This window comes from Eurytemora carolleeae, unplaced genomic scaffold (assembly GCF_000591075.1).
Source record: "Eurytemora carolleeae unplaced genomic scaffold, Eaff_2.0 scaffold121, whole genome shotgun sequence".
NCBI classification, from domain to species: Eukaryota; Metazoa; Arthropoda; class Copepoda; order Calanoida; family Temoridae; genus Eurytemora; species Eurytemora carolleeae.
Window position 1 is genome coordinate 46,051 of NW_019396146.1, and position 16,179 is coordinate 62,229.

At 31.5% G+C, this 16,179-nt stretch overlaps 1 protein-coding gene across 7 annotated transcripts; it reads right to left on the bottom strand.

Moving 5' to 3' along the window:
• Positions 1-730: 730 nt before the first annotated feature.
• Positions 731-11,327, bottom strand: LOC111696334 (uncharacterized). Of its 7 annotated transcripts, none has more exons than XR_002764052.1 (16): positions 11,268-11,327; positions 10,122-10,196; positions 8,881-8,971; positions 6,352-6,417; positions 6,215-6,292; positions 5,795-5,872; positions 5,549-5,620; positions 5,414-5,491; positions 4,512-4,571; positions 4,183-4,260; positions 3,822-3,887; positions 3,675-3,749; positions 3,113-3,352; positions 2,759-2,880; positions 2,159-2,207; positions 731-1,326 (listed from the first exon to the last, which is right to left on the bottom strand). XR_002764052.1 is itself a non-coding variant. In XM_023465913.1 (16 exons), the coding sequence occupies exons 2-15, from the start codon at positions 10,187-10,189 to the stop codon at positions 2,180-2,182; spliced, it is 1,104 nt and encodes a 367-aa protein (XP_023321681.1). In that variant the 5' UTR covers positions 10,190-10,196; positions 11,268-11,327; the 3' UTR covers positions 731-1,326; positions 2,159-2,179. The 7 variants fall into 7 exon arrangements, 6 of the variants coding, with proteins under 6 accessions (XP_023321681.1, XP_023321685.1, XP_023321680.1 ...); XM_023465913.1 differs by having other exon boundaries at positions 2,855-2,880; XM_023465912.1 differs by having other exon boundaries at positions 732-1,326; positions 2,796-2,880; positions 3,822-3,884.
• Between the last annotated feature and the right edge of the window lie 4,852 nt (positions 11,328-16,179).

A 16,179-nucleotide genomic window follows, 5' to 3' on the forward strand; every position in this document is an offset into this window, starting at 1 on the left:
TGGTCAATTATTTGGTTTTCTTTTAACATTAATTTTAGATTTTCTATAAAATGATATTCCAGGGCCCAAAAGGTTATATAGCATGAATGTGAAGTACACCTGCAGTATGGAAACAGTACAATAAAATGGCCGTTTTACACTTTTTTCTAGGAAATTCCATTCTAATATATATTCAATTCTCCTTGATAATAATATATTAACCTTCATCAATATAATCTGTTATTATGAATTTTTGACCTAGTTGCGTGCCTTTTGCTTTCCATAAGAGCCATATAACATGAGAAGTTATGGTTTTAACAAATGTTAGATTTCAAATCTTTACTCAATCTTTCCTCCTTTTTCCTCTTTTACTCTTATTCCCTACTTTTTCCTTTTTCCTACTGCCACGAAACGAAATTTTCTATTTCTCTATCTTCGCAATCTGATGGTGTAAAAGCCTTGACATTTTAAACGTTGACTATTTGATCTAGAGAATTCGTTAAACGAAAAATCAAAGGTCTACGACATCGGGTTGCAAAGATCAAAAACTATGAATTTCTTCTTAAAGCTCTTCTTTCAATTTTGAAATGTTAATTTTATATTTATATGTTAAGTAAGATTAAATGTTTTGAAAGCTCTTAAATGTAAATAGTTTTACGGTTCTCTCTGCGTGATTAATGAATATTTTCTTATTCTAATATATTTTCTTATACTAATATATTTTCTTATTCTAATATATTTTCTTATAATTAACAATAATTATATTATTAAAGCCTAAGGTTTCAATTGGTTAAAACTACAATCTTCTGAGCGATTATGATACGATTAATACAATAGATAATGATATTAATTTAATAAGCATATATGCATCTTAATGTTAAGGGATGTGATGCTCAAAACAATAATGGTAATTGTACATGTACAAAGTACAATTATAAAAAGATATAAATAATATTATACAATTGTTGAAGAGGACCCAGGAGATTCATTTTACAAGTCAGTTATCTGTGTCACAAGCTTTAGGGCTTTCGATGGAAAAGAGTGGGATAGGAACAAGAAAGAAGGGTAAACATATTTTTAAAAACTTTCCCAAAACTACAAGCAAGAATTTTATTAATTTTTTCAAAATCAAAATGAGTTTTTTTTTCAAGACTTACTTTGATGTTTTGTTAAAGGAAAAATAAAATTGTTTTCATTACAATGGTAGTATAATGATATTAGAAGAATAAAAATTGTAATTGCACAAATTTAGTTTTTTTTACACAAGCAATATAATACAAAACCATATCTTTCAAATATTTTAAAAATCCCTTTGGAAGATACTTGCAGTTTTCTCTCCAATTACATCTAGAAAAAAATTGAGATGGTTAAATTTGTCTTCAATGTCTAAAATATTTTTTAATGGTTTTTAACTCTGCATTAACTAGAACATATTTATTTAATGATACCTGTTTTAACTCTGCGTTAACTAGAACATATTTATTTAATGATACCTGTTTTAACTCTATGTTAACTAGAACATATTTATTTAATGATACCTGTTTTAACTCTGTGTTAACTAGAACATATTTATTTAATGCTACCTGTTTTTAACTCTACGTTAACTAGAACATATTTATTTAATGATACCTGTTTTAACTCTGCATTAACTAGAACATTTTTATTTATTGGTACCTGGTTTTAACTCTGTGTTAACTAGAACATATGTATTTAATGGTTCCTGTTTTTAACTCTACGTTAACTAGAACATATTTATTTAATGGTACCTGTTTTTAACTCTGCGTTAACTAGAACATATTTATTTAATGGTTCCTGTTTTTAACTCTTCGTTAACTAGAACATATGTATTTAATGGTTTCTGTTTTTAACTCTGCGTTATCTAGAACATATTTATTGAATGATACCTGTTTTTAACTTTGCGTTAACTAGAACATATGTATTTAATGGTTCCTGTTTTTAACTCTGCGTTATCTAGAACATATGTATTTAATGATACCTGTTTTTAACTCTGCGTTAACTAGAACACATGTATTTAATGATACCTGTTTTAACTCTGTGTTAACTAGAACATATTTATTTAATGATACCTGTTTTTAACTCTGTGTTAACTAGAACATATTTATTTAATGGTTCCTGTTTTTAACTCTGCGTTAACTAGAACATATTTATTTAATGATACCTGTTTTTAACTCTGCGTTAACTAGAACATATTTATTTGCCAGCGTCGCCTAAAAACAAATTGTTCAATTTTTTTTATAATTTATCAATACTGTTTTACTTTAAATAGCATGAAACAACCAGTTTATTGTTTTCACACATTAAATATATCTATTTATGTCATTGTAATGGTATTATAAGTGCGAAAAAAATTTTCCGGGATTTATTTCTCCTAGTTTGTTCCAAATACTTTTATTTTGATCAAAAACAAACAATAAAAAGTAAAAATCACAGCAAGAACTTTTTCGCACATATGATATCAATTACAATAGCATTTATAGTTGTATTCAAGATTACTCAGCTTATTGCATGAGCAGGTCGATAAAGTCACTTTGTCACCATACAACGGGACACAGTGGGTGGGATAAAAACCCTTTTACGTGGTGAACACTCCCTTTAAATATTACTTTTTTTGTTTCCCTCTGGGTTAGCTTGTTGCCATACTCCAGAAAATAGTGGAATATACCTTCTATCCTCACCAACATTTTCCCTTTAAATATTTCTTTTTTTGTTTCCCTCTGGGTTAGCTTGTTGCCATACTCCAGAAAATAGTGGAATATACCTTCTATCCTCACCAACATTTTCCCTTTAAATATTACTTTTTTTGTTTCCCTCTGAGTTAGTTTGCTGCCATACTCCAGAAAATAGTGGAATATACCTTCTATCTTCGCCAACATTTTTAATCTAAAGAAAAGAGTTAAAGGAACTGTATACGTTTATTGTATACAATAAGTAGCTGAGTGTTTGCCACAAATATCTTTGCAACCTGATAATACACACTTTTGATATTTCAAACTTAGTCTATTTGATCTAACAAAACTCATTTACAGATACAAATAAAGATAAAGAGATTAGAATAGTAGATAGAGTTTGTGACAAGGACTCAGTTCCTTTTTGATTAGTTTATTTTACTCACCGACTTTTTAGAAACGTGTCTAAACTGTTTATAGGACGAGAATTTATTCCAATCTTCTACATTTGAATATACAGGATATTCAGTAGATTCAGGGTGTCCAGGATATTCAGCAGATTCAGAGTGTCCAGGATATTCAGTAGATTCAGGGTGTCCAGGATATTCAGCAGATTCAGGGTGTCCAGGATATTCAGCAGATTCAGAGTGTCCAGGATATTCAGCATTTCCAAAGTGTCCGGGGAGCTAAATAACAAATAAATACTGAACCCTTGATTAAGTAAAAATTCTTTTAACTTTCCTGTAAACTATTTGTAAATAACTAAAATGGAATGATTATGAAATATAAAATGAAATAAAAACTGAAAAGTCAGAAAAAACGGAAAACTAAAAAGGGTGTAGTTTAGAGTTAGATGCCTGATGAAAAATAAAATTACTTATTCAGACAGCTTGTAAATAATGTCTCACTCTGTATGTAAATATATCAATTTATGCTTTTACAAAAAAGACAAATCTTTTGATCAAAAATTTTGAAACTAATAAGAATGATTCATTATTTTATATTTACCCCTCTTTTGATGTTTCTTAGAAAGAATTTTTTGATAACATTTGAAAAATTCTTTGGTTGAATACTGTTTCGAACCTAAATATAAAAACCAAGAAAAAAATAAAGGTTTATTCCAGGAAGATAATATTTATCAAATATAATCCAAACCTCTCTTTTGTTGTTTTCTGGAAACCAAAGACCACTGAACAGGGGAAAGGAGCCTCTCACATTCTGCTGTTTGGATTTAAGTTAAAGGGACTGTGATCGAAATTTAAAGTGATCCTCAATGCAAAGATGGAAATGCCTGATTTAAAACGGTATCCTTAAAATTTGATTAAGCATGAATTAGATATCCATGTCTTGAAAAACTTAAAAAAATTTAACACTTATCGCGTGAGAAAAAGGTTCAAATGGTTTATCCTTATAAATCAGGCATTGTCATCTTTGCAGGGAGGGTCACTTAAAATTTCGCTCACAGTCCCTTTAAGAAATGTTTGAAAATAAATAAAAAATATCAGTAAAATGTTACCTTTCGTTTAGAGTAGTTTGGTTGCCAAACACCGCTAAAGGTTGGATATGATCTTCTAACTTCAGGGGTTTTGGGATCCTTAAAAATTGTTACATTTGTGAATTTAAATCTTCAAAACAGAAAACAGCAGAAAAACCGACATTATTTTTTTTTCATCTGAGAAGCTAAAACTTAAAGGAGCGAAAAAATATCAGTATTAATTTCTTTTCAGATTGAAAAATGAAAACGCCTCCATCATGGTTTCCTCAGATATTGAGGTTGCAACGAAAAAGGTGTACATTTGTAAAACACATTTTTTCAAGATTTTAAAAACGGAGCCAAAAATCTACCTCTCGTTTTACGAATTTTGGCTTCCAAACCCCGCTGAACATTGGATACGATCGAACCAACTAAAAAAAAATCTATAAAACTTTCTATTAAATAAGTTTATCTAAAATATTTTTTTGATTCATAATTCCATCAATGGGTTAAATTGCGATTTTTTAAAATATAACTCTAAAAAAAATGAAGAAGAAAGATTTTCTAACAGGCCAATTTATTTTTGAAAATTTAGATTTTAAAATAGTACATAAAAATAACTTGAAAACAATTTTAGCATGACATTATTCTTTTTTATAAATCATTAGGAAAAAATATTATTTTCAAGTTTTAATTTTCAACCAGACCAAATTGCAAATTTTGGCTGCCAAACCCCACTAAAGGTTGGATATGATCGAACAACCTAAAGTAAATCGACCAAAATTTTCTAGTAAATTAAGTCTTTACTGCCAATTTTACTTGATGTATATTTTCGTCTTCAATGGATTGATTTGCAAAAAGTAAGAAGACTCAGACAAAGGAATTGAGTTTTTGCCACAAACTCAAATTTTCTAATACCTATATCTAGCAACCTGATGGCGGATACCCTCGATATTTCATACTTAGGCTATTTGATCTAACAGAATTTAAAGTTTGAAATATCTAAGGTCTACAACATTGGGTTGCAAATATATAGGAAAGAGAAAATCTAAGTTTGTAGTACAAAAAGACGCAATTCCTTTGATGCAATTGCAAATTTTCTAAAAGGCAAATTGAAAATTGAAATGTTAAAATCGGATATGAAGAGTATTTAAGAACAACCATTATACAAAATGGAATATTTTTATCTATTTCTAAGAAAAATTATTAAACCCTGCGATAAAATGTTATTTATAATGTTGGCCATTCTAGATTTTTAGATTTGTATCCAGACCTCTCGTTTTGCAAGTTTTGGTTGCCAAACTCCACTGAAGGTTGGGTAAGATCGTGCTTTTACAGACTTTTCCATGGCCTAGAAATCAGAAATAAATATATCATTGTTTTTAGAAGCTTTAGATTTTTTTTGAACCTCTTTTTTCTTGTAATTTGAGAACCAAGCTCCACTGAAGGAAGGATAAGGTCTAGGGCTTACTATAGGGTCCTTTAATAGATTTGATATATATATATAGATAATTTTTTATTGGTTATTAAGATTGGTTCTATATTTATACAGACTATAAATACAATGTGTCCTCATAAACATGGGATTTTAGTGACCCTTTCGATATTATATTTTAGAAATAAAAACAAACATATGTAGTTTTTATTTCTTCACCTCTCGTTTTGTAGGTTTTGGTTGCCAAACCCCGCTAAACATTGGATATGATCTTCTAGTCTCGGGGGCTCGGTGGGTCTGTCAGAAGCAAAAAGTTAAAAATAAATATTATGCATTTTTGGTCTCAAATCTCAATGTTTTATTATTTTAAAAAGAAATAAAGCCAAGATGACCTATTGTGATTTTTATTAGTCAACGTTTGAAATATAAAATTCAACACCATCAGGTTGAAAAGATGTTGGGACTAATTAAATTAAACTGTTTAGTTCCAAAAAATGTTTTCCTTAAAATATCGAACATCAATATGAGAAACTTCTCAATTTCCTTATTTTTGGATATGGAGGTTGCTTCTTTTAAAAATTTTTTTTTTGGATAATGAAGATTACTACATTTTTCTTATTTTTGGATAATGAAGGTTACCTCTTTTTTCTTATTTTTTGGAAGCCATACTCCACTGAACGTGGGGTACGATCTTTCAGGTACTTTAGGAGTAGATGACTGAAATTTGAAAAGTTATTTTGATACTTTGTTTGCGAAAATCTATTTATTTAAGTTACCTTTTTATCCGGGTTGTCAATCAAATCATTATACAGTTGAGATACCAAATCTTCTGGAGGTTGTTCCTGAAATATTTACGAGCATGATTAGATATAATTCTCTAAAAACACCTAACAATATCTCAACTCAAAGCAAAGACAACAAAAAAAAACCTGAAAACAAATTTGAGAACTCCCATAAAATAATGTGTACCACAGTTTCTGCAATATCTGAACTACCATAAAATAATGTGTACCACAGTTTCTGCAATATCTGAACTACCATAAAATAATGTGTACTACAGTTTCTGCAATATCTGAACTACCATAAAATAATGTAAATAAAGTGTCTGCAATATCTGATTTACCATAAAATAATGTGTACTACAGTTTCTGCAATATCTGAACCACCATAAAATAATGTGTACTTCAGTTTCCGCAATATCTGAACTACCATAAAATAATGTGTAGTGTGTACTACAGTTTCTGCAATATCTAAACTACCATAAAATAATGTGTACTACAGCTTCTGCTATATCTGAACTACCATAAAATAATGTCTACAACAGTTTCTGTAATATCTGAACTACCATAAAATAATGTGTACTACAGTTTCTGCAATATCTGTACTACCATAAAATAATGTGTACAACAGTTTCTGCAATATCTGAACTACCATAAAATAAAGTGTACTACAGTTTCTGCAATATCTGAACTACCATAAAATAAAGTGTACTACAGTTTCTACAATATCTGAACCACCATAAAATAATGTGCACTACAGTTTCTGCCATATCTAAACTACCAAAAAATAATGTCTACAACAGTTTCTGCAATATCTGAACTACCATAAAATAATGTTTACTACAGTTTCTACAATATCTGAACTACCATAAAAAAAATATGTGCTACAGTTTCTGCAATATTTAAACTAACATACAACAATGTGTACTACAGTTTCTGCAATATCTGAACCACGTAAAAAAAGGTGTACTACAGTTTCTGCAATATCTGAACTACCATAAAATAATGTGTACTACAGTTTCTGCAATATCTGAATTACCATACACTAATGTGTACTACAGTTTCTGCAATATCTGAACTACCATAAAATGATGTGTACTACAGTTTTTGCAATATCTAAACTACCATAAAATAATGTGTACTACAGTTTCTGCAATATCTGAACTACCATAAAATAATGTGTACTACAGTTTCTGCAATATCTAAACTACCATAAAATAATGTGTACTACAGTTTCTGCAATATCTGAACTGCCATAAAATAGTGTGTACTACAGTTTCTGCAATATCTGAACTGCCATAAAATAGTGTAAATAAAGTGTCTGCAATATCTGATTTACCATAAAATAATGTGTACTACAGTTTCTGCAATATCTGTACTATATAAAATAATGTGTACTACAGTTTCTGCAATATCTGAACTGCCATGAAATAAAAATAAAACATAGCTTAGCCCGGTATATTACCGCCAAAAAATTCTCTGAAAACAAGTTTTCGGAATAAAGGTCCTATATTTTGGCACTAAAAAATTCTTTTGATACAAAGTCCATAAACTGAAAAGTCCCTGGAAATAAATTTCTGCTATTTTGAGAATTTATGTTCTAGGAATTTTTGCCAGTATTGATTTCATACAAAAAGTCCTCCTATAGTGGAAAATGGATGGGAACAAAATATGTTTATAACCATGGAAAAAAAGGGACTCGATATAAAAAAACACCCTTGGCTATATTCAATATGCAGATGCTATAAACGTAAATTCCTTTTTATGAAAACGTCCCTGACTTTACACCTCAGTTTGCCAAGACTTTGTTCTTGTTTTTTTTCTTCGGATATATTATCTTCAGGTCTTTAATTCCTGTTTAATCTTATTTTCTAAGACTTTATTGGCAGCCCCCATATTATTTTAGGAAAAATTTCCCAAGAATCTAAAACTCAGGACTTACATTTTGTCCTAGGACAACGTGTATTAACATTCCTCTCAAAACAGGAGTACATTTTATATCCGTGTTTGCCCAAAACTATAAACGAGTGTGCTAAATAAAGAGTGTATGAAAATATAAGCTCTTTGAAAAAGCTTTTGTCCGAAATATCGTAATTAAGAATATTTTGTCCGAAATATCGTAATTAAGATTATTTTGTCCGAAATATCGTAATTAAGAATATTTTGTCCGAAATATCCAAATATAAGAACATTTTTCCCGATTTATCGAAATTAAGAAAATTTGTCCGAAATATCAAATTTAAGAACATTTCGTCTGAAATATCAAAATTAAGAATATTTTGTCCGAAATATCGAAATTCAGAACATCGACATTACGAACATTTTGTCCAAATTATCGAAATTGAGAACATTTTGGACAAAATATTGAAATTAAGAACATTTCGTCCGAAATATCGAAATTAATAACATTTGTTCAAAATTACAAACAAATTAAAAAGCTTGTGAGAAATTCCTAACATTCTGTTCAAGATTTTTAACAAATGTTAAATGTTAAATCTTTGCTCTCGATGTGAACCAATTTCAAACCTTGCTGTAGGAGATTACTACGCCAGGACCATCTTCCTCGCACCCCTCTTCATCACATTCAGCTTCCTCACACCACTCTTCATCACATAATCTGAATATATGATTAAAAAACTTGTATACAATCTTTCTTTCACAATGTGTGTTGATAGAATTTATATATTGGCCTGAAGAGCAAAGTAACAGATCGAGTGGAAATTTCCGAAAATTTTTAATTATTTTATTCTGGAAAAGGAATTGAGTCTTTGTAACAAACTCCGAATTTCTAATTCATATATCGGTATATTCCTAGAGAACGATTTTTGGACCCCCACCCCCCCTCCTATCAAGAAGTGTCTTAACTTAACCTAACCCGTGGCCGCAGCGCTCGGCACCCTAGCCCATCCTAGCCGCAGCGCTCGGCCCAGAAAGTGTCTTAACTAACCTAACCCGTGGCCGCAGCGCTCTGCCCCCTATCCCATCCTAGCCGCAGCGCTCGGCCCAGAAAGTGTCTTAACCTAACCTAACCCTTAATAACAAAAACATAAATAATAATAAATTTTCTGAAAAATAAATGGTCATGTACAAAATTGATAGGAGGGGGGGGGGGTTCCAAAATTCGTTCACTAGGACAGACCCCATATATAAGATTCTAGATAATATAAAGATTAATTTCTAGAATAGTGCAGTTTTACATAAAATAGAAGGGTTCACTTTTGTATCTTCTGAATCAACTGTATTGTAAGGTTTAAAATTGAGACACAGACTTTATACAATGTGAACACTCACTCACGACAGTATCATATTTAATCTCTCTATCTTTGCAACCTAAAGGTGTAAACCTTTATTCATCCTAGTTTTATCTATCAGAATTCAGAGTTTAAAATAGTTCTTCAACATTAGGTTGAATCCCTGATTCAATTCACAACGGTAATATATTTAAACCTATGATCAGTAATGCGAGAAATTGTTTAATTATGAGAATTTCCTTCTTTGAATTTAAATGATAGCTATCTTAATTATCTTTGATCAGAGCTGGAAACTTTAGAATGGTGGATATCGGGATTAATGCTTGATCCACTCTTTTTCTTAATCTCCAGATTAAATATTGCTTGTTTTCCTCATGAATTTCATCTCCAGATTAATTAACAGGTCGGAATTAAGGATTTCATATTTTAAAGTTTTCAGCTCAGGGCACACTCTTCAAATGAAGATTATGTCTCCAGTACTTTTATATTTGATGTTTGTTATGAACAATAAAGGACCTGTTTTGCTTGAAACCTGATGAAAAATGGCAGACTAGGAGCATTAGAAACAGAGGCCATTGTTGCATACCTCACCTATTAAATAACACATACAGTAAAATAATAAAACTTTTTAAAAAAGATTTAAAACTTTTAGCGATATTGTTTGTATGTATTTTATCTTGTTAGAGAAATTAGTTTTACCAGGTAGCTTGAAAATCAATTATAAACTGAGTGATATCTGTGTAAAGGAGTTGATTCTTTGCCACAAACTCTGATTTTCTAATCCCTATATCTTTGAAACCCAATGTCGTAAACCTTTGATATTTCAAACTTATGTTATTTGATCTAACAGAAGTCATAGTTTGAAATATCAAAGGTCAACTACATTGGAATCCAAAGATATAGGGATTAGAAAATCACAGTTTGTTGCAAAGACTCAATTCCTTTTAATAAAAAGTATGATTTATAAAGTAATAGTATATATAATGTTTGTTGATGGCCTATGTTTTAATGGAACCTAACGGCAGTAAGTAAGTAAGTATGCATACACTAGCTTGGGAACCCAGCTTTGCACAGTGTCATATTTAGTCCCGCCGATTACCGGCATTAAGACGATTTTACTGGAAATCTTAATTTTTGCTTTAAGAGTCGACCCATTATTTTTAAAATCTCTAAACTTGCAAAATAAGAACATTCCCTTGGATCTCCCAAGTTCCCCAGACAGACACCCAGACAAACAGAGATTACAACTTTATATATATATATGCATATATATATTTTATAAAGGCTTCTTTTTTAATAATTAAAATGAAAGCAATGTTTGTGAGTTTTCATTGACCTCAGCTAACAAATGTTTACAATTTCTTTTAGAGATTTCTCTCTTAAAATTTTAAAAGTTTTTACATCTTATAAATAAGTTTTTACCCCTCCAAGCCACTGATAGTAAAATATTTCAAAATATTTGATAACCCTGAACCGGATTGAATGAATTTGAACCAGGTCTTGAAACGGTTCAGCAGTATCTTAAACACATGATTTTTCCATGGTCTTTATAGATGATAACTACACCGCAGCTCTACAGATAAGTATTTAAATCGACAGTAGGTAGTTTAACGATCTAGATCAAAATCATTAATTTCGGACCCCCTGAAAACCCACTCCTACCTCCAAGCTAATGTTTGAGTCCTGAGGCTAAAATTGAGATAGTGGAAAAACATGGTATACTCACACTTATATACAGACTTACAGAGCACATCATCAGAGAGGAATTAGGAGATTTTCATGAGTGCCACATCGTGGAGGGGTATTAGGGGGGAGCCTCCGAGGGAAGGGGGGCCATGCGGCCATGAGCCCAGTAGTATCATGTTCGAACCCAGGTAGTTAGCAGAACCCTTCCCGAACCCCAAGGAATCCCAGCAAAAGACGGCTCAAAAAAATAAACTTTTGTTGATAATAGAATTTAAAAAGAAAAAATTTCAAAAATTTGTTACATACTCCTCTAAGCTTAAAAATAAAAATCAATGCTTTTAAACTCTTTTTTGGTGTAAAACTCTGTCTTCTCTGATTTAACAAATACTTTATATGGAATAAGCACAGTACTAAAATAGGTGATAACTGATAAGTAAATAAACTTGCATATAAATGTATTTTGAAACTTATTATTTATCATTCACTTGTGATATACACCATCTTTGCAAAATGTGTAAAAAGTATATTATGAATTATGAAAAAATTAAAAATACCATAATTATATAAATGAAAGAACAGCGACATCGCGGTTTGAAACTCCCAAAATAGTAAAGAAAAATTTTAAAATGTCCTGTCATATTTTATAAAAAAACACATGTAAAATGTAAAATGACTAATTTGTCTCATATATAAAAATGTCATGCACTAAAGCACATCTCTCATGAAAAACTGGCTCCTAAATATAGGAATTGAGTCTTTCCCAACAAACTTAGATTTTCTAATCAACAATCTGATGGTGTAAACCATTGATATATAAAGCTTAAATTATTTTAAACAGAGTTGGGTTGCAAAGATATAGGGATTTGGAAACTTTATGTAAAATATAATTATCATATTGCATGCGGTAAAATTCACAGCGTTATATAATCCAAGCAATTCATCTACAGGGTGTCCCACGAAACATGACAGTATGCAAGACGACTTGAATATCGTCTTGCATCTACAGGGTGTCCCACGAAATATGACAGTATGCAAGACGACTTGAATATCGTCTTGCATATACAGGGTGTCCCACGAAACATGACAGTATGCAAGACGACTTGAATGTCGTCTTGATTTTTGATATAATTTGCTGCATTTATTGGTCAACCTAATTTTAGAAGTAAACTTCTAGAGATAATAATCACAAAATTCCCCTAGTCCTGCCATTTCCAAAATGTGGTCTGCATTTTTTGTGCTTTCAATATTGCTCGAGATATGAACAATTTCGTTCAGATTTCGACAATTTTGCTTTTATTTAACAAAATTGAAATCTGAACCAAACTCTTTATATCTCCGGTAATATTGAAAGCACAAAAAACCCAAACCACTTTTTGGAAATGCCAGGGCTAGGAGAATTATGTGATAATTGTTTCAAGAATCATACATGTTAAAGTAGATAGACGACTAAATGTCATAAATAAATTCATATATCAAAGACGACTTTCAAGTCGTCTTGCTATTGTCATGTTTCGTGGGACACCCTGTATATGCAGGGTGTCCTTTTAATTGTGCCGAATTTGAAACCTTAACAATGAACAGAAATATAGCTCTTGTTACACTTATTCACTGCCATGTTTAATCTACAAATATGAACGTTTTGTTACATCAATTGGTTCAATTCTTTTTCTTTAAAATATATTCAAAAGAGAAAACATGTTCACAGTTGTACTAGAACATGGGCGCGAAGCGCTCTGAAAGCCTAATAATAATAAATTAGACAATCATAGTTTGCGAGAAAAGGACTCAAATCCTTTGTTGTTAGAAACGCGTAAATTTTAATATTTATTTACACAATATATCATATAAAATACGCTATGGCATTCAACGATGAATGTTTATGGATATATCTATTGGAGCAATAGCGTTTTTTGTAGTGTATTTTGAAACAAATTGAAAATTTTTGTTTGCATGTAATAAATATCGGGTAACACAATATTCTGTAGACCTGCAGTACGTTGTGCATTATTAAATATCTATGTTTGTAAACTTCTACGTAAACCCATTATTCATTTGAAGTGCGTTTCAAATAAATACGCGTAGAATGATTAGCTTAATCATGTGATATATAATGACACACTTCTTAATTGAGACTATTTCAACAGAGCTGAATATATAACATGATTGCCTTAATCATGAGATAGAGATAACGACGTAGGAATTGTAATTACGTCTATTAAAGGTACAGACCAGCTATGTAAGGTAATTGAACTAAGTATGCAGTGTTGTGGACAAATTCTATATAATTCATTTGAAACATATAAAACTGTAAATCTGTAAATCCCTAGTTTAAGCGCAAAGTCGACGTTCAAAATCGTACTTTTGTGTGGAGACGATTCGCGCTGAGTGGTAGTGGCGTTGATTGATTAGGAGTTCCATGTCCTAGTTGACATTGACAGTTGACCAGATTGTATCCGGATTTAGACATCGATAGCTAAGTGAAACTGGGTTGTACCTGGATAGATACGGGTTAGAGAAAACAGTCTGGAGTAGGGTAAACGACAGTTTAGAAAACGATTGTTTGGAGATGAAGATGACAATTATAGTATTTTTAATGAAAATAGAAAATTTGAATCTACAAACATCGCTTAACAACGAGAAAAATTTTTCAAATAAAATCAAAGCAAAAACTTTAGTCTTTGCTGGAAAACTATAGGTTTGCCATTTTATTTTTCGTTTTCAAAAGCTAAAAACTAACATCTGGGTAGTTTTAACAATTTGTTTTTTTCTGAAAACGAAGTTAGTTAGTTTTTAAAAATCCAATATGAAACTAAAAACTATCGTTTTAACGATCGTTTTTTAAAAGATGTCCATCCCTAATCATATATACTGAGATGGAATTTAAAGAATTTGAGCCGCGGTTTAAATCTGCCAAAACCCGGTTTAAATTTAGCGCCGGCTTAAATCTTGAAACATTTGATAATATTTTAAGTGGAACCAACCATATTTAAGCCGCGGCTTAAATTTAAACTGCCGCTCAAATTCTTTAAATTCGGCCACTGGACATTAGGCAAGGTCTTCTTATGCTGGACATTAAACATATTTTAGGTCAAGACATTTGATAGACAGAGAATGCCATATGCAAGGGACAAAAACAAAAAAATACATTTTGCAGTATATTTGATCAGACGACAATTCATAGAAAGGTGAAAATAGAAAATTGCAAGGGCATAAACCTTTTTATCTGTTTAACCCTGTACCTGCTGCGGTACATGAAAAACAGGATACGCAGGATACGTTTTGAAAACGATCGTTTGGTTTTTGCTTCTTAAAAACTATCTGAGATTCAAAAAAAAGTTTTTAAACTTTTGTTTCATGATTAACAAAACGAAACCAACGGTTTTCAAAAAAGTCAAAACTGCCATCCCTATATATGAAGTAATCTATTTAAATACTTGGCTTGTCTGTCTTTTGGTTTAACCGATTTTTTGGAAAATCCACAAAAAAAATTATTAAATCCGCAAAATGTTCATAGATAGAACAACAATTAAAATTACATTACATAAGCATACGATTGTCGCAGTAATGATATTAAAAAAACTACAAAAAAATAAAAGATCCTCCATAAATATTATCTACAAAAAACAAGTCTTTTAATAATTGGATTGACAGATATACATTGTTACTTATATAAATGTGCATTGCAAATATAATTTTTACGCATGCCAATGCATGGACTTTTTTAGTATTGATTAAGGCAATAACAGTAAATTCTCTTGTGTGCACGGTGCAACTGATTTTTGGCCAATTATTTAAAAACTGATCTTGATCCTGGTCTTGATCCTGGTCTTGATCCTGATCTTGATCCTGATCTTGATCCTGATCTTGATCCTGATCTTGATCCTGATCTTGATCCTGATCTTGATCCTGATCTTGATCCTGATCTTGATCTGATCTTGATCCTGATCTTGATCCTGATCTTGATCCTGATCTTGATCCTGATCTTGATCCTGATCTTGATCCTGATCCTTGATCCTGATCTTGATCCTGATCTTGATCCTGATCTTGATCCTGATCTTGATCCTGATCTTGATCCTGATCTTGATCCTGATCTTGATCCTGATCTTGATCCTGATCTTGATCCTGATCTTGATCCTGATCTTGATCCTGATCTTGATCCTGATCTTGATCCTGATCTTGATCCTGATCTTGATCCTGATCTTGATCCTGATCTTGATCCTGATCTTGATCCTGATCTTGATCCTGATCTTGATCCTGATCTTGATCCTGATCTTGATCCTGATCTTGATCCTGATCTTGATCCTGATCTTGATCCTGATCTTGATCCTGATCTTGATCCTGATCTTGATCCTGATCTTGATCCTGATCTTGATCCTGATCTTGATCCTGATCTTGATCCTGATCTTGATCCTGATCTTGATCCTGATCTTGATCCTGATCTTGATCCTGATCTTGATCCTGATCTTGATCCTGATCTTGATCCTGATCTTGATCCTGATCTTGATCCTGATCTTGATCCTGATCTTGATCCTGATCTTGATCCTGATCTTGATCCTGATCTTGATCCTGATCTTGATCCTGATCTTGATCCTGATCTTGATCCTGATCTTGATCCTGATCTTGATCCTGATCTTGATCCTGATCTTGATCCTGATCTTGATCCTGATCTTGATCCTGATCTTGATCCTGATCTTGATCCTGATCTTGATCCTGATCTTGATCCTGATCTTGATCCTGATCTTGATCCTGATCTTGATCCTGATCTTGATCCTGATCTTGATCCTGATCTTGATCCTGATCTTGATCCTGATCTTGATCCTGATCTTGATCCTGATCTTGATCCTGATCTTGATCCTGATCTTGATCCTGATCTTGATCCTGATCTTNA